Source organism: Dermacentor variabilis, chromosome 8, assembly GCF_050947875.1.
Source record: "Dermacentor variabilis isolate Ectoservices chromosome 8, ASM5094787v1, whole genome shotgun sequence".
NCBI classification, from domain to species: domain Eukaryota; kingdom Metazoa; phylum Arthropoda; class Arachnida; order Ixodida; family Ixodidae; genus Dermacentor; species Dermacentor variabilis.
The window spans coordinates 24,762,252-24,781,021 of record NC_134575.1 but is presented as its reverse complement, the minus strand read 5'-3'; the positions used below and the strand labels follow the sequence as shown (position 1 = coordinate 24,781,021).

The 18,770-nt window shown below is 47.9% G+C and overlaps 1 protein-coding gene and 1 long non-coding RNA gene across 5 annotated transcripts in view; one reads left to right on the top strand and one right to left on the bottom strand.

Annotated features, from left to right (window-relative positions):
• The first annotated feature begins 382 nt into the window (after positions 1 to 382).
• Positions 383 to 2,243, top strand: LOC142590970 (uncharacterized). Its single transcript, XR_012830295.1, has 2 exons — positions 383 to 467; positions 2,026 to 2,243. It is a non-coding gene; the product is annotated as an uncharacterized LOC142590970 (long non-coding RNA).
• A 3,417-nt stretch (positions 2,244 to 5,660) lies between these two features.
• Positions 5,661 to 18,770, bottom strand: part of zip (myosin heavy chain 10) — a 107,738-nt gene continuing 94,628 nt past the window's right edge. For all 4 annotated transcript variants that reach the window (XM_075701429.1, XM_075701430.1, XM_075701431.1 and 1 more), the window contains 7 exons: positions 17,752 to 17,913; positions 17,255 to 17,472; positions 14,958 to 15,081; positions 12,734 to 12,942; positions 10,911 to 11,019; positions 9,411 to 9,583; positions 5,661 to 7,328 (listed from right to left, as the gene is read on the bottom strand). In XM_075701429.1, coding sequence (XP_075557544.1) covers positions 7,199 to 7,328; positions 9,411 to 9,583; positions 10,911 to 11,019; positions 12,734 to 12,942; positions 14,958 to 15,081; positions 17,255 to 17,472; positions 17,752 to 17,913 — 1,125 coding nt within the window. In that variant the 3' untranslated portion in view covers positions 5,661 to 7,198. The remainder of the gene's footprint in view (positions 7,329 to 9,410; positions 9,584 to 10,910; positions 11,020 to 12,733; positions 12,943 to 14,957; positions 15,082 to 17,254; positions 17,473 to 17,751; positions 17,914 to 18,770) is intronic.

The window sequence follows — 18,770 nt, the reverse complement described above, 5'->3', positions numbered from 1 at the left end:
TAGGCACCACTGGCCTCCTTGAAGCCCTTGGGTTCAGCGAGAGCAGTGGAAAAGTAAACATGTCCGGCAATGGGCATTAGTAAGAGGCGATGGGAGGATTGACGGAAGAAAAGTAGGGAAACGACAAAAAACGGAGACGTACAAGAAAAGCACAGTTCGCAATAGGGGATCAGAAAATTTGGTTGTGGGAGTTCATAGGATTTCTTTTTTTTTTTTTTTTCATTTTTAACCTAGGTAGGACATTAGGCAGTATAATAGCAAGAGCTTAGTGGCGCAACCCACTGCCCCGTTCCAAAGGGGGCGCTCATAACATCCATCCATCCATGCGAAGAGGGTCGGGACATCTGCGATTCATAAGGCTAAATGAGCTGAAGAGTCACTGAGCTAATCTAATCCACTACCAGTACACTTGCAACATGGAGGAAGGTATACCTCCATTTCACGCATATGACCGCTGCGCCATAAAGGTCTGTGTGCCATAATAACGGGCTGTGCGTAGTTTAGGATGAGATTCTGTCGGGCCTATAGTAGTGCGTGCTCGGTCCATTGTGCGTTGGTGGTGCGTCACGCATTCGTACTTCGTGCTGGCGGCGTGGCCTTGGTGGGAGAGGTTGTCCTCAACCGACGACGCGCAATTCGCGCGCTCGTTACGGCAGCTGTGTCATCGTGCACCTGGCAAACTGAAACCTACTCCCTCGCTTGTTATCTGTTGCTGTGCTTGTTGGTGTGCTCTTTCTTACTGTGCTTTGCTGCGTTGCATTTATCTGCGTTTGCTCATAACGCAGCGGACTTGTAGCTCGGCCGTTTTACTATAGCTGAACGACTTTGGGACGAAAGTGAAATTGCTCTATTGGCTATGAGCATTCCACGTGACTTTATTGCCGTGAGTTTCCTTGTGCCTTTGTGTGGCTCGATTTTACGGCTACGTACGCAGAGTATTTTCTTTTTTCGATGACTCAGTGTGGCCGCGGATGGTTTTGATTTGTTCGTGAGTGGTCGCGTGTGTCGGTTATCTTCATCGAGAACAATAGCAATGGTGCGCGCCGGTACTCTGGAGCCATTTTTGATGCGCAGGAATAGTGTCCGGCCGATAACCACTCAAAATTGTGGTTGACTGGTACATCAGCTACAAAGCTCTTGGCCATTACCACCAGTGCACATTGAAAGCAGCTTAGTAACGTAATGGTTTGAAGCAGGGGTATGACTGGGACATTACTTCATTAATTACCGAAATTAGCTCATTCTGTTCATTACTATTACTTCACTACAATGCCCGCGTAAGCAAGTGCACAAATTTCAACTTTCATAGAAGATGGCATTGCGGCCAGTAGAACCTGTTACATGATCATGTGCGCTGAACAGAAAACAGCAAAAGACATTTTCGGCATCCTCAACACAAAACTTCCTATAGCATCTCACACAATTGCGTTTACGATAGCTGCCTTAATTCTGTTTCAATGTGGCCATTCGTTTCCGCTTTCAGTTGGCTTGTCTCCGGCATCGCGAAGTGACAGCGCTGGGACGCCAACAGCGTTTGTCGCGTTCGAGCAACACGTGTCAACACAGGGAGGCGTGGTCTCCGAGATTGCACCGGTACAATCTCTGAGGCCACGCCTAGCTGCAATCGCCTGCGCGGTGCCGCAGTGGGGGAAATTGCGATGGCGATAATGAGCCTCTGCTTATACGCAGCTACGCGCAGTGGTGAGAAGGAACAGCGTTTGACGGCGCATTCAACACGGATACCCAAAAGTTTTGGCACCGAATGTGGGCCGAACTCCGCGGAATGCGATTGAGCCTGCAAAGGTCGCGGGGTATTTCTTGTTTCGGAGACAAATCAAGTTTGGCAAATCTATTGGCAGGGTAATTTTACTTCGTTGAAACAAGGTTATAAAACGAGGATATCTGCCGAGATTTTAAGGGAGGTTCCACTTTGTTACATCAAATAACCGTTATGTCCCGTTTCGTTATGACGAAGTTTCACTGTAACATGCATTTGTTATATCTTGTCTTACGTTCCAATTACAGGTGCCAAATCACAGCTCAAGCAACATTAGGAACAAGCTACATTGTCTGCGGGTCCATCAGCCTGTGGAACTGTCTAAGCCAGTTCCTTGGATCATGAAGCGACCAATGTGTGATAACAGACAGTCATAAAGCAAATATCTAGAAGGCGCATTAGAAACATATTGCTTATGTAGTGGTGTTATTGATTTTATTTATTAAAAATTCTTTGAAACCTTCGACCACTTTAGCGCTTCATTTGTGTGATTAATCATTCTTTATGTTAAGCATGGCTCTAACATGTATCACTTTTGTGGCCTTGCCAATACTTCAGTGGTGCTATATGGTGGGTTGTAAGAAATGGGCCGTAGGCATTAGTGCTGTCCGTACAGCCAAATTTCTTTCAATATTGCGAGGATTAGGAACATTCCATTGATTTGTTCATTTAGCAAGTATGAGGAGGCACTAAGTTCCTTTATATTTAATGCTATAGTGGAAGGCTGTATTGTGTTCCTAAATTCACGTGTGCCAAAGATCCATGTAAGAAAAACTTCCGTGATAGCGTTGCTGGAGTCCTTGATATTATTTCATCCGCAAATCTGGAACAACGTTGACAAGGTAAGGAAAATGACCTTGAATCTTCGCAGACCATCGCATATGTGTGGTGTATGCTGTTTCTAGCCAGATCACTGAAGCTCAGCAACGTATCGTTGGGCAGTTGATCTGGAAGGAGACACACTCTAGACTGCAATGTTATGACTGAATTCTAGCGTCTGGAGACTACTTAAAATGTCATCTTTGTGCTAGTGCTTCCCTTGACATTAGTGTTCGCACAGTAAATCGACAGGTTTGGTAGTCGATCTTGCTGCCATTTTTTGCAAATACTCCCTACCCCAACGAAGTGGTGCTTTTCGATAGTTTTAAGGTACTGATGCTTGCAATGAATGTTAAACATTCCTGACTAGAAGTGCGACCACCTTTTTAAAGAGCTTTGGATGGTTTGTACGTAGGTTACCTTGGGGCCTTAAAAGACCTCACTCGACAAATTTACAGATGTTACTCAACGAATTGCTTTACTAAATTGCAGGGCTTTCGTTACACAAATATCGACTGGAAGGTACCGTACCTTGCTCTTAAAATGTGTAGCCCGTTGGGAAAACATTTTAAGACGGCTACAAAACGTCTCGCAAAATTTCTGACAGCCGTTTTCAAAACAGCTACAAGACGTTTTGCAAGGCATCTCAACCGTTTTTAAAACGGCTACAAAACGTCTCACGGCCGTTTTTAAAACGTCTACAAGATGTCTTGCAAAACGTCTTATCTCTTATTTGGCGGTGAATTAGACGGTCATCTTGCGAAGACATCTTGAATATATCTTGTAAACGTTCGTAATGATTTTCAAGACGTCTTGGTGATCTTGCCAAGAAGTCTTGTCGACGGCTGACCAATGTGTGTTCACTAGGGTTGAGGATTGGGCGAGTTGCCAATAACGAGTTGCCTTGCCAATAAACCAGTTGGAAGTCAGCGCACCGTTCCTTTATCTGGCCTGCTCGGCTTGTTTCTTCCTTTCTACGTTGCGCTGTACCAGTTTTATTTTTACAATGTGTGTTCAGTGGGTCTGAAGGTACGTTGGACAGACTTTCTCGCGCCTGCGGCGCTGAGTCAGTCATCGCCACCGGCAGTCTTTCAGTCACTTGCGTTCAGCCGCGGATGCTAAGGCCTTCTACATTTTCAATATATGCGGCCCGGGCTCTACTACGATCGCTACTGCTCCCACAGAAACGTCTGTGATGTTACTTACAAGGTGCATCGCCGTCAGGCGCGAGAAAGCTATGATCCGCCACGACTGACTTTGCACGAGTGCCGCAGGTGTGAGACAGTCTGTCCAACACAGCGGTCGCCAAATCGGGCTTCAGTGGCCGCTGCTTCACCTATTTTACCGCGCCAGCGTCCGAGCGTAAACAAACTCGACCTCACTCCGCAATGCCGACACGCCTAGAGACAAACGTCTTCAACGCGCGCTAAGAAACCCCCTCCATAGTGCGTAGGCAGAGTCATATATTCCAAGGAGCAAAAGCCCCCAGATTTTCTCTCACGGCCGCTCTTAGTCGCGCCTGCACACAAACGGCTGGCGATATCTCAAATGAACGGCTCGTCGGTGGCTAGGAGGCGAGAGCAACGGCGGAGTGTTGCAAGCAATCATGACTGAAGCCCCTTAAACTTCGTAAAGTAGCGACACTCTCCTCCTCGTTTCTCCTCTCTTTCACGCGCCCTCCTCGACCGTGGCGCCGCCTACACTGCTCAAGCGTAGCAACGGCGCCAACATGCGCTCCTCGCCACTCCGTAGACGCTTCTCGAGCAAAAATGGCGCTGTAGCAAGGCGCGAGGGCCCACGTGATGCTATTAAGCCAATAGCGACGCGGCCTCGGCCAGAGCGCGCGAGGCGGCATTCTTCAAAGCGTGGCGCTACTTTACGACGTTTAAGGAGCTTTAATCGCGACAACTGCGGCGGCGCTGCAGTCGACAGCAAGATCGCGCCCCGGGGGCGGAGGCACGACGGCGGATGTCGAAGCGGGCGCTTTTGTTCGCAATTAGCGGTCGCATATTTGACATAATTAGCGGTAAGCCAATGCGTATCGTAATTCTTTAAAACTTCTTTCAGGGCGAGTTCGCGCATACTTAAAAATTCTAACAGCGCAAACACATGCATCCACAAAATAACAAATAATTCGTCTATTGTGTCTCGTCCTTGTTACTTTGTGGATGCATGTGTCTGCGCTGTTAGAATTTTTAAGTCGCGTACCTTGTTAGTAGAGGAGACAGCGACCATTATCTATCCTCTGACTAGTGGTGAAGAAGCTTTAGAGCGGGTGCTCTTATCTAAATACACGCAAAAGAAGAATTCTTTTTTCTCGGCAACCGCTGCACAAAACTTGACGAGGTTTGTTGCATTTAAGAGAAAAACTTAATATCTAACGACTGTTGGTTTCGAATTTTTTATTTTGGCCGTCAACCTTTTCTTTCCTAAAAATTGCCAAAATTGCAAATATTCGGAAAACGAAACTATGAAGTTTCCAACTTCGTAACTCGCCAATGAAAAATGCTATCACAATTCTGTGAATTGCATCTCATTGTTCATCTAAAGCTGACAAAATTGATTTGTTACACATGAATCTCAAGAAATTTTAGTAATGTGAAAACAGTTTTTGCAGAAGCCTATTACACAATGTAACAAATTCACATAATGTATAAATTGACATCGAATTTGCTTTGAATGATCTAATGGATGCCGTTTACAAAACCGCGATATGTGTTCTTGATTGAGAGCTATTAATTTGCGAACTTCATGCTTCTATTTTTTCGAACTTTCGTATTATTGATATTTTATTCAACAAAATTCAGGCCCTAAATCTAAATTCAACTTCCAAGAGTCACTAAAACTTAATTTCTCTCAAATGCAACGAATTTCACTAAAATCAGTCCAAGGGTTATCTCAGAAAAGAGTTTTTGCATTTTGTGTGTATTTGAACGATGCCCAGATGTTGTCGTCCACGTACCCGGATAATGGCTCTGGCTTTTGGCTCATGGTCACTTGGAGGTAGCTGACAACTGGATCTAAAAGCATTTCACGCTTAAGAAAAATCACTTTCACAGCAGCATTTCAAATAATTTGACACATTTATTGTTGCAATATTAAAGTATAACAATTCAAGATACAAAAATAACTTGACAGCCAAAACCTGAAGCATTCCTCACAACTGCTCTCAAGGTAGGCGTTCCCCCTTTCAGAAAAAAAAAATCAGTTAAAAAAGCCCCAAAGTTCTTGTTCAAAGGCGTCCACATCAGAAGTGCGGCATTGCTAGACGCATGAGCCACATTAATTCGTTCCGTTCTATACGACAAGAGACCGCAGCTTTTTTTTTTTTTTGTACAAGAACGAACATTGTCACACAGTCGTGCAACATGTTTTTTTCCCCCCAAGTGGCGATGATTCCCCACACTCGGGGGCGACGTCACCGCACGAAGAGGGGGCGATTGCAGCAATGCAAACAAAGGGAGACGTAGTCAGTCGCTCGTCTACTGGATCTCCCTTGTCCGCGACAGAGCACCAAAAGAAAAAAACGGGACTTCACCGTTTCCTTCAAAAATGACCTTGCAGGAACATGTCTCGCCCAAAGAAACATGCACCATCCTCTCTGATACCACACGTACACAATCTTGCATGCACACACAATCACACACTGGCATTCGCCTTTTTTCTTCCTTTGTTTTTTTCGACGGCACCTCTCTGAGAGGCGAGGAATAAAGGCGGTGTTAAACTCCTTGCAAGAAACCCTTCTTTCTCTACGTGCTGTCGTGAAGTACATAAACGCGCGTGTCACAGTCGCCAAATGCACGGAACGATGCAACAAATGGTTCAACAGAGAGAGGAAAAAAAATTACAATTACACGCACACACATACACGCAAAAAAAAATTGAAATAACATCGTTAAGAGGTCACTTCACACCTCCTCACATGACTGTGTCGGCGTGTTAAACCAAATGGACCATGGCAAAACCGACTGGCACAACCAGAAACAAGATGCGGCAACGGAGAAGGATTGCGTCATTTCACTAGTGCCCCCTTCATAATAATATTAATATAATGTAAGCACGCCAAGATGAGGCAGGACAACAGATAATGTCCACGTTCAAGTCTAGATGGTGACGCTAAATATTAGAGCTATTAGAAAAAGAAAATGCCACAGTTTTCGTACATTATTGGCATGAGAGAAAATGAAGCACGTCACAAATGGCTAGACAGACAATGAAGCGTGGCAGCCCAGTGTTGCTGCGCTGCGATTATCTAATTCACAGCAGGCCAGATTTGGCAGGGAATGTTGCTCCTGTATGTTTCCCAGGCCCCGGAGACAATTTCACAGTGCTAGACACATAAAAGAGAGACCCCAGAGAAATCGCGAGGCCACGTCAGTGCGACAACGCTGGCAAGATCTACCTATCAAGCATCGTCAAAAACAGAGCAATTTAAAAAAAAAAAGGCACGATTTCATCCACTGCCTCGGCATTGTGCATAGTGTGAAGAAGAATCGTGGGGTCACGAAGGGCGATAGCACTGGGCCATGTGGTGTTTCTTCAGAAACAGTTTGGCAAGGGGCGGCTAACCAGCGGGCTATATTGCGATCGCTTTTGTCCATGCTAAGGCTGTCCATCTTCCGTCAAAGATTCCTCGGGCAGGGAAATTGGGCTGTCGTCGCCAGCAGCTCCTGGCACGGATCCCCGCTTGAACATTCGGCTCGTTGATCCACCGGATGTAGCACCAGTCCGCCTGCACAAAGATGCAAAGTCTGTCGTGCCACTTCGGAAGATGAGGTACAAAGGCGTACAGTGAGACACACAATGCAAACATCACACTTTGTACATCAAGCACTTGCGATCGTTTTTGAAATTTAGGTGGAAGGACTCTCTACCAATTGTGAATGCCTTGCATCATGAACACTTTCGCAGCAGCTGTATAAACACCGCTGCACCTCGACTTATCGCCAGTCAAATCCCGATATAAGGAATCACGTGGGACCACTGAAAATCGTTTGCTATTCAGAAGGGTTGTTATAGTGGAAGCCCCAAAATGAACCATTCTGGTCATCAACCCATCAGTTCCATAAGTTGTCACCGTTTGAGCTATCCACGAAAATGCCACTGTTGGCTCTTGGCCCGCGGTCTTGCTATTTTCTCGATTTCGCCGCCACGCAACAACTGCTTTCTGTGCTTTGTCTGCTAGCCTACTGTTTGGCTGCTGTGAAGGATCCACGGAAATTTAATAATCCACAGATTTCAGAATATTAGTTCGTAGTACTGAGGTGTGTTAACACGAAACGAAAACTGAACAACGATCGTTATCTGAAAAGTTCAGTATTCTGAAGTTTGTAGTACTGAAATATTTTTACCTTTAAACCATAAGACGTCAGCAGCAGATTTCTGAAAAGTGTGTTAATCTGAAGAAAAGTTTGTTAAAGTAGCGTTTGTAGCAACGAGGTTTCACTGTATGTCTTCAATGTAACAAAAAAAATAGATTGGTACAGTCGGCGACCAATTTTTCGGATCTCGCAGGCACTGAAGAAAAACTCGTTCAGCCAGAAAAATTAAAAATATTATGTTTAGAGTGGCTTAAAAAACCTCTAATAACCCCCTGCCTAAAGCTACACTTGGAGGCGATCAGATTTGCTTGGATTTGCGCACGAGGGACTTCGTCTCTGTTTGCAGTCTGACAAGGGCATCACTGTCTTGGCGATTTGCCACGGAGATCGAAGAAACGAGCCACGTTTCTTCGCACCACTGGGCTCTCGCGAAGGCACACGACGTGGTGCCGACCACACAAATTCGAAGCTGCACAAACGCAAACAAAGATGCGACGTCGTCTTTGAGAACACCCCTGCTTTGTGGACACACCACGTGCAAATAGCAACCTAAATTTTAAAATACATAAATAAAAATTGATTTAGCATTAAGTGGTTACGACGATAGTGCTGACCAATAAAAGAGATAAACAAGAGAAGTGCCATCTCCTAGAGCATTTTGTCAGCCAAGAAAGAGTGGGCATGGCCTTCGAGACGAGACGGGGGGGATGTCGTGTGCACTCTCACTGTATAAACAGTTGCATTGCACCCTTTGGGTCGTGTCTTGCCGCAGAACAATAATAGTCATCTGCCTTGCCCGCATTTCCTTTTTTTAACGCTGGGAGCCCAGCACTCCCAAGTCACGAATGGCACATGCATCATCAGCATGACAGAGCATTCTTGACAGGAAAGTAGGGAGCACAGCGTTTTCAAGAAAGGAAATGCAAGCAAGACAGATGACTATTACTGTTGTGTGGCAAACATACACCCCGAAGGGTACAACTGTATTTAGAGTGCTCTACTGAAAGCAGGCGCATCCTGATCTTGGAGGCCGTAGAGCAGTCCATTGGAAGTCAAACCTGGCCAAGCCAGCGGAAAATTCGACATGGTGATGTCCAAGAATAGAGTAGCGCGGCTCGGAACGAACAATTTAGTCAGAGAAATCGAGCTCTGGGGCCTAAATTTGTTCGAAAAATCGATTGCGAAAATGCATTAGCTCTACGGGAACCCTGACGGCACATTTATGAAGTCCGGAAAATCCTCCAAGTCCGAATTTTCGGAATCCGAAAAATGCGTCGGCGACTGTAGATCTAACAAAGCAACCGTTGAAACACCCAACGCACTGAGGTTAATCTGCGACGAGGCCTGGCGACCCATGCAAACATCACCAATGTAGGAAGCTTCCCTGCATTCTGAATTTAGTAACAACTGTGCAGGGAGTGTGGCCATCGCGAGTTGACGTAAGCGGTGACAGACACGAGCCTACAAGCACCAGCCGTGGTTGTTCAAATCACCTCAACTTGCTGCGCGCGGCATTCAGGTCGCTCTGGAGCTTCTCGTTGGCCTCCAGCACTTCCTCTAGCTCCCGCTGGAGCTTGCGTCGCTGCGCCTTCTCCCGCGAGCATTCCTCCTCGACTTCGTCGAGCTGCCGCTTGAGGTTCTTCATCCTGTTGTTCGTTTTCTCTCCCTGAAGAAAAATGTAGAGAGAATGCTAATGTAAATTTCACTATTCAGAATTCCTTCACCACACCACAATTAAGTTCGCACCGGTTGACCGACACTGGACGACAGATGAACACAGACTGCTGGAGACCTGACGCTCTGCCACTAACATACTAAGTGCTATGCCGACAAACTGACAACACTAGCCAGCAGGTTTGCACAACGACCGACTGGGTTCAAATGTTCCACGGCAATGCAGGGGCTACGCGAACTGCATTACGCAGGGCCCCACACTGACTTTTGACCACCTGGATTTCTTTAGGTGAACGTAAAAGCATGGCATATGCGCGCTTTGGAATTCTGGCCCATTAATGTGCCACAGAAGGGAAGTGAGCCCACGACCTCAGACCTCGTGCATAGCAGAACACACGTGGCCACCAAGGTTTTGCAAACAACAATGCACCTATTTCAGTGGCTGTATCTAGGACCGTGCGTGCTAATAATGTGCACTGCCCAGCGATTGAAACGCGACACTCGGAAGCGCACGGCTGACGGCGCACCACTGTCAGGCGCTCGAGACACCAAGCAGAACATTTGTGGTGCATGATGAATGCGAGAGTTAAAAATTTAAAATTAAATTATGGGTTTTTACGTGCCAAAACCACTTTCTGATTATGAGGCACGCCATAGTGGAGGTCTCCGGAAATTTCGACCACCTGGGGTTCTTTAACGTGCACCTAAATCTAAGTACACTGGCGTTTTTCGCATTTCACCCCCATCGCAATGTGGCCTTCGTGGCCGGGATTTGATCCCGCGACCTCGTGCTCGGCAGCTTAACACCGCAGCCATTAAGCAACCACGGCGGGTGTTGACTCCATTTGGTCCCCCAGCAATCGCTCAATGCACTCCAGTGGAGCGAAAAGTGCCAGCGGCCATGTGGCCCGAGCATGGAGTTTCACTCACCGAGCATTGTACCGCGGAATCGCAAGTGCTAATAAAAACAGCCAAAACCATGTTGCCTGCATCTTCAAATCAAATCAAATCAAAGTTTTATTTAATCTCTCAACAAAGGGAGAAAGGGGATGGCGGGAAAAAGCTGCATTACTGCAGCTTGACTAAGCCTGGCCCCTTTGAGCAGAAGCTTAAAAGCTTGGAGCCAAATTTGAGAATAGCCCCTTCCGAACAGATGCGGCAAGCAGAAGTGCTCTCCTTGTGGCAACTTCTGAACTGATTTGATCGAAATGTGTCGAATTCAAGAGTGGGGACTAAACTGCACCGTCTCCCGAGAACAGACTTGAGTTGTCAGCAGTGGCGGCATCTGATGAACAAATGAGCGATAAGAGTGTGCGCACCTGTTCCTTGAACTGGTCGGCGTGCCTCCGCTCGTCTTCAACTTGCATCATGGACTCCTTGAGGCGCTTCTCCAACTTCCGGATTGTCCGCATGGCCGCTTGCTTCTCTCTGAAAACAGCAGCGACGTTAGTGCACTTCAGTCCGAGCAGAGTTCCACTAAACGTGAAATGTAGTGGTTAATCAGTCTGGACTGGTAACATTCCTGGTAAAAAAAAAACTATTGGCACTTCTTTCACGAAAATGAAATTAGCACGTAAGCGAGGGAAAAAGTACAATCATCACTGGAGATAAACTTCAAGCTTCACTTTTTGAATTTCATGTTTACACTCTGGCAATGATGATGTCAGCAGGGCTATGCAGTGTTTTTTGCTTACCTGGAAATCTAAAAAAATTGCCATTTCGTTTCCTTGCTTTTTCTTTTGATCAAATGACAATATGAGATGACAGTTAGATATTAAAAGCAGATGCTTCGAATATCTGCTGTCACTGGGAAGATGCTGCGAAAATTTTGCAGAGCCTGTCTTGCCTCATCTTATGCAGAATCGAGCAATGTTGAGCTAGCTCGTTCGGCTGTAAAAAGATATATATGAACAGCGATAAACTCCATTATTTTTATGCATTTGCTGGTAAATCAAGCTTCTGCCATTAGCTGAGCCGTTTGCAATCCTAGAAGCTTAATAAACCTATTTAGCTCAACAACATTTCTAGTGAAGGTTGGTTGTCAAAACTTCTTGGTTGGCAAAAGAGCCAGTATAATTTTAAGACACCAGTTTTGATTTCAGATGTTATAATCGCTTCTGCGGCACCTTCCATAGAAGCCACCACATACCTTCTTCAATACAATGTTGTCTTGTCTTGGCTCGTGAAAACTAATATTGTAGTTGCAATGAATAGCCTTATGCTAAAAGATGCGCTGTATAGCACTTTTAATAAAACTAGATAAGAAACATCAAGTGTGCCTACTAACTTATCCATCGACATCACCACCAATTCCAAATTACACTCGGCTTTGGGGCAGTACAGCAAAGTTCACTCAATTCGAGTGCCACTGAATTCGCCTGTGCGACAGGAGTAGTATACCCAAGACACCCAAGGATAGTGTTGGCAACAGAGCGAGATAGTTGTTAACTTTGGCGAGCTTTTTTTTAGTAAAATTCCTCAAGGGACTTTGGCCGAGTTCAATGTCGCACCCCGTTTTATCCAAAGAGGGTGCCTCCATTTGTCGTCACTTCTAAAGGCATACCGAAGAGCTTACTAATGAGCCATCTGAAATTAAAGCCATTTTTCTAGGCCACGCACAGTCTTAAGATCTGATGCCGTTTCCGAAAACAGGGGTGGCTGTCCCGTTTCACATCCTGACCGTCAACTCGCCGATAAAGGAGGTAATTTCAAGCTACAGCTTAAAAAATAACAAGATTTCTAGAAGCAAGTCATTATTATCATCATCACTTAGTGACTTCAACTAAAGATGAGAGTGTCTTGGGCCACAGCCTGGAGACTTCGTCCGAAACAGAAAGGTTACCGACCCTTCCTCAAGTGTTCCACGACGGAATGGGAGTCGCCATGGCTTGGCACTCCCAGGCACACTTTCCTTCAAGTTACCGAGCCTATGGCTGCTCCCAATTTTTTGCCATTCTAACAAGACAGCCGGCACATCCAATTCAGCTTTGTTCAACGTCTGTCAAACGTTTGGAGCACGGACAAAAAAAGCCTGAAGAGGCTTGACTGCAGGGTCCGCGGACCATGAGCACGGCACACAGTGGTGTCAACTCCACGCACGTAATACGGGAGAAAAATCAAATCAAGCGGTGCGGCAACTCACTGCTCGGCCTGGTCGAGTTGCTCCTCGACCTGGGAGAGGCGGCCCTCCAGCTGGCTGGTGGCCGTGCGAAGCTTCGACTTGCAGGCCGTCTCCACTTCCTGCAGCTTGGCGCGCAGCTCCTTGGTCTGCCTCTCCTGCACCAGCGCGTTGTTTTCCAGCCGCTGCGAGGTGGCACGCTCTGCCGCCAGCTCAGCCGCCAGCTGGTCCACCTGTCAACGAAATAAATAAGGGGGAGGGGGGATCACTGCGCGCAGTGCCTAAACCCAGTTTGCCGAAACGAGAGTTCTATGACGGGCTGGTTGTTTTGGACTGGACACGGCGAACAGCCAAGACAGTGATACAGCACATCAGGCCTGTTTACATGCATATTTTGTCGTAGTGTTCCCACCATCTAGGACACGGTGCAAGAAATTGTGCAGTAGAAAAACTTTTGCAATTTTGATTGCAACGTTGGTTGAAACTTGTGGTTTCTTAAATTTTTAGGCATTTAAGCTTCGCAACTTCCAATAAAAGAGAGGCAAAAGAAGGAAGTAATCTTTTGGGGATGAGTAATGTAGGGAACAAAAATAAAAACTAATGATCTCCAAAACTAGGGTGCTATGATGATACCCATGTTGCATTTACAGTCGCCGACCGTTTATTCGGACCTCACGGGGACTGCGAAAATGTCCGAATAAACAGGTGTCCGAAAAAGCAGATTAAGAAAAAAAAATGAAATCCTTTATTCCACGCACTTATTCGGGCTCGGCAGTAGCCTTGGAAGAAATCGTGAATGCGCCGTTGCACGCTGTTCCGTTTACGCGCAATCAGATAAGCCTGAATCTCGGAGAGGGTCGTACGGTCACTATTGGCGGCTGAAAGCACAGTCACTGCTTGTACACGCTCCGCATGCGACGGCAGCGTAGCACATGGTGCGTCATCTTCCGACTCGGAGTCATCGTCCGGCGGTGCAGCAGAAACCTAACGAATGATCTTGCCGTCGTCGAGTTCTGCGCATGTCAATACAGCAGTGTCAGCACCTATGAAACTGTCAAATGAGACGGTGTCCGGAATCGCAATGCCACCACTGCGCAGGTCTCGGCAGAACATTTTCCGCGTCAGTAGGGAGCACATCGGAAGGCGACAAATCTTAGGCCTCCCGGCACCCGCTTGCCGGCATTCCCCAGCGAAGTCTGCGCGGGCACTGTCGGCGCCATTAGACCCTTGACGCGATGTTTACATATGCCGCGTTGGATCACCGAAACCTCGACACAGCACACAAAGCAAACACCACCGTGCCGACACCAGTCGCACAAACGAAAAACGCGGCCTGCTCGCAGCGTCTTGCGCGAGGAAACAAATCAGCTGCTGGATTGTCTTGACATGGCTTACTAAGCTGAAACCGGAACTGCTGCAGAGCCGCTCTATCTAACCAGGCAGAAACGATGATGATGAGCGGGGATTTCTAGTAGCGCCACTTCGTGGGGCAGCAAGGAAGCTCCGTTCAAAATAAAAATGGCGTTCAGCAAGTCGAACCATGCACCGGTCAGAGTCAGTGCATGGTGCTCTCGACCGAGTTAGCTAAAGGAGTGTCCGAAAAATCAGACGAGAGGTTGCAAGGTGTCCGAACTTTCGGCAGTTGTTATACATTATGGTCTATGGGGAGAATGGCGGTGCCGCGAAGCTGACCGAATAATCGGGCATGTCCGAATTTTTGGAGTCCGGAAAATCGGTCGGCGACTGTATTAGCTTGTGACCGTCTATACCCATGTTGCATTTATTAGCTTGTGACCGTCTAGTTTTCCAACAAAATCCCTGCACCACCTCCAAGATACGGGATCTCTGGCAAGAAAAGAAAAAAATGTGTGTGGCTGCATGCGTGTATGTAATTAAAGGAGGGCGGTTTATGGGTTACTGCAATTTTAAATCTCCGAACACTCCACAATAGCAAGGTTTTATTCAAACTCATTCTGCAGTAGAACAGCAGTGGACTTCATCCAAAGTTGCTACAACTGCAACATAAAATGCTGATGTACAATTAGGAAAAAGCTGCAGCTAGTCAGAGCGACGATTTGCACGAGCTGGTTATACATTGCGAAACAAGCTTTTGCACTGACAGACACTGTCATAGACCCCAAGTCCTGTACCTCCTTTCTACGTCTGTGTCTATCAGCGCAAAATCCACTTTGCTGTAGCTAGAGCCACTCAAGATGCTCGTGTTGCAGACTTGGAAGTGGTGACTCACCTGCGCCTGGGCCTTGCGAATCTTGTCGCTGAGGATTTCGCCATTGCTCTGTTCTTCCTCGAGTTCTTCCTCCATGGCGTGCATCTTGGCCTCCAGTTTCCTCTTGTCTTCCAGGAGCAGCGACCTGCATCGACGCAATACGGTCAGCCGAATAAACACAAACAGCGAGTCACATGTGCAAGACTTGAGAACAATGAAGCACGTTTCTTGCTGCTTTCTCTATTTCCTCTTTTATGCTGCTTCCTCTGCTTCCTCTTAAAGAGGACAGAATGTCTGTCCTCTTTAAAAAAATTACCGACGATTACGTTACTTCCTAATGCGAAATTTGAGCGCAGCAAATAAGCTGTTTCACCTTTTGGATAGATTGAGGCAAAGAAATCGAGCAACACATGTATGCGCTATCACATAATTTTTTTTTATTTTTCACACGTATTCCTTTAACAAAGACTCCACTAACAGTTCTTGACAGTCATGAAGGAAGCTTTGTGGTCGGAGAAATAGACTGATATATGTTCGACTTGGTACACCAATGCTTGATTCTCAAAGACGAGATCTATACAAGTGCCTCGCGAGGTTGTCACAGCCGTGGGGGAAGCAGAGGCTAAGCGCCGCCGCCGAGAAGACCCTGCCGTTCGCGCCGCCGAAGCGGAGGCTCATCGCCGCCGTCGAGAGCAACCAGCAGTAAGCGAGGCTGAAGCAGAAGCTCATCGCCGCCGCCGAGAAGACCCTGCAGTTCGCGCCGCCGAAGCGGAGGCTCATCGCCGCCGTCGAGAGCAACCAGCAGTAAGCGGAAGCGGAGGGGGGCGGCGTGTACACCCAGCGGCAAACGATGGGGGCAGAAGCGCGCGCAGCAAGCGGACAACACGATAAAGGGAGGAGGGAAGAGATAGCAGCGACTGACTGATGCCGCTGACGGCGATAGTGAGTCAACCCCAGCTATCCGCCACACAAGAACAGGGGGGGGGGGGGACCCTTTCCTCCTCTTTCTGCATGGCGGCGACGGTGTTCTATGCAGTCACGTTATCTTGACTCTCTCTCGGCGTCAGCGGCATCCAGCGGTATCAGTCGGTCGCTGCTAGCGCTGGGGGGATGAAAGGGGGGCGGAGCTGGTTACGAGGCCGACGACGACGCCGACGACGACGCCGACGCCGACGCGAAACCCAGGAACGGACGCCAAAGAGCTGCGCTCTAAAAAAAAAAAGACAGCACAAACTCCTGTCACATGTTATGGCCACCCATTTAACACTTTGTTGGCAAAAGTTGAAGGATGCTTTAAAAACTACCTCGGGAGATCCTCTCTTGTGGGGGTTCCACTCTGCGTGCGGCTAGGGCTGAAGGCGAGCTCCGGATCTAGCCCCACGCAGTTGCTTTGTGTTACTCCCTAACCCGTAGCGCGGGAATCGCGGCTACGTCGGGTTCGAACGAATAAGGCAACCAGCGGCGTCAACTGTAAGAACGTTTATTGCTACGTTTATTGCGGCAGGTACTCCAGTCCGGCAGGTTAGGGGGTCCGGCCTCAGAGAGCGAGGGTCTCCCTCGGTCGCGCTGTTTTGTACCTTTTTACCTGGGCAAGGGGAATGTCCTCCTCGCCCGTCAGCTACCTGCCCGCGAGTCAGGGAGGAAGGGCACGCGCGCGTCGCGAGAGCGAGGGAGAATCGGGAGAGGGCGTAGTGCGCCTCTCCCCTGTCTATGCCAGCTCTCGACGAGACGGCGCGGGGGAAGATGGGCGCGTGTGCTCCCCACACTCGATATGCATAAGAATGAACAAATTGCTCTGTCTGGCATTCGCTCAACCAACAGTGACTAAGGTTTGTACATCGTAACTTTAGCAGGCAAGAAGTTTGGGCGTGTTGGTGGGATACATACGAACTGGGATACATAGTGCAAGAAAGACCTGTGTCCCTGTGCCTTCCTTGCGCTATGTATCCCAGTTCGTTTGTACATCGTAGACAAGTTGCCATAAGTGAGGAAGCTCTGATGACAAAACACCTGTTCATTTGCCCTCACCAAGTAATATTTTGGCGTAAGAAATCGTCGACTGGAAGCTAGTCCACTGTAGTGACCGAGGAATCCGTAATGCTCCGAAACGCATCTTAATTTTACGCCTTCACTTGGCCGGTAACCTCAACAATTTCTAATGACACGTGATCAGACAAAACTTTCGTTATACGTGGTACTGCAGGCTACACTTTATAAACGAGATTCTAATATTTAACCGCACTGCTCTTCCAAAGCGGCGATGCGCAGTGCATGAAGCCACTGAACAGACACAGGTCTGGACGGAGTCTGCCACCCACCCTTTGGCAGCTGCGCTGGCAATCTCGTCCTGCAGTTCGTCCCGCTCCCCCTCGGCGGCACGCCGCGACCGCTCTGCTGCAGCCAGGTCCTCCTGGAGCTGAGCAAGCTCGGCCTCCAAAAGCTTGGCCCGCTTCTCGGCCTCCTTGGCCTGGGCCTGCAGCTCCTCGCGCGAACCTCGGGCCTCCTCGGCCTCCCGCTGCCAGTCCTTGGCTTGTACCTGCAATTTTCCAAAGCGCCGTTGCGGTGTCGCTACTGACAGGGCTATGCAATGCTACATAAAGTGCACAACTGTGACAACTGTGAATAAACTAGTACAAACTGTACTAGTTTATTCTATTTAGAAGGCCGGGGGCATCATAACTGTCCTGCTTCCCAGTGGACACCAGAACTGTCCCACGGCTGTGGGGAAGACGCAGGGTAAGAGAACAGATAGTGGAGAGGAAATGGCCACAGCAGCAAGTATCTCGCAGAGCATGCCTCAATGAGTCTTTCTCACCTGTAGCCTCTTCAGCTGACGCACAGCCTCTTCCTTGGCCTTGTTCACTGTGTCCAACTGCCGGTCAGCCTCCTGGACATCTGCTTCCAGCTTCTTGCGAAGCGTCAGAGCCGCCGACCGCTGCTTCCTCTCCTCGTCCAGCTCCGCCTCCAAATCTCGGACCTTGGAAGCAAAGAAACGGGTCCCTCCAGCAACCGCACACCACATGTGTACTCTCACTCGCAAACGCTAAGCCTAATTTTCTCACCTTTCCTTTCGACCTTTTTGCCTGGAAACGCAGGTCGAAAAGCAAACGCAACCCTAGTGATCGTTATGATGCAGTCATAACTGCAGCAAGTACCCCAAAGTTATGAAATGTCAAGTGTCACTGTACGGGAGAACATGGTTTAATCTGACTATCTTTAGAACTGTACAAACGAGACAGAGGTTCACAGGAAGATGGAGGCTTGAAGTTTCAACAGTAGTCCAACAAGAGATGTTCCCAAGGTAACATTTCGGCATAGACAAGTTGAATGGTTGGCTTCCAGAGACATACCTTGTCAAACTGCTGTCGATCACTTGACCTACACAAGAACTTCAGCACAACTTATAGTGTTGAAGACCTGCAACAAACTGTTTGCCTACAGACGTTTAGCGCCCTAAGGTTAAGGTGCTTCGTCAACCCTTCTCCCAACACCTCTTGCAATAGTCAACCACATACTATAAAACTGTGCCTACGGCACAGTTGAATAGCACGAGCACTGAAGGAATAGTACCTAGTGCTATTAGTACTCAATACTAGTACTCAATACTATTACTCAATACTAGTACTACAGTGCCAGTACATTAGTACTATTGGGACGCTTACTACTAATAGCATTCGGCAGGCTAAGCACAGGTAACCTCATTACACTCCTCAATTGATCTTGAAGAAACGAAAATTACGGCTGGAAATCGGACCATCAGCGCTGCGGTCATCGGTCGACGGCCACCGCTGCAGCAACACCATGCAGCAGCAACCGAGGCACCGCTGACACCAC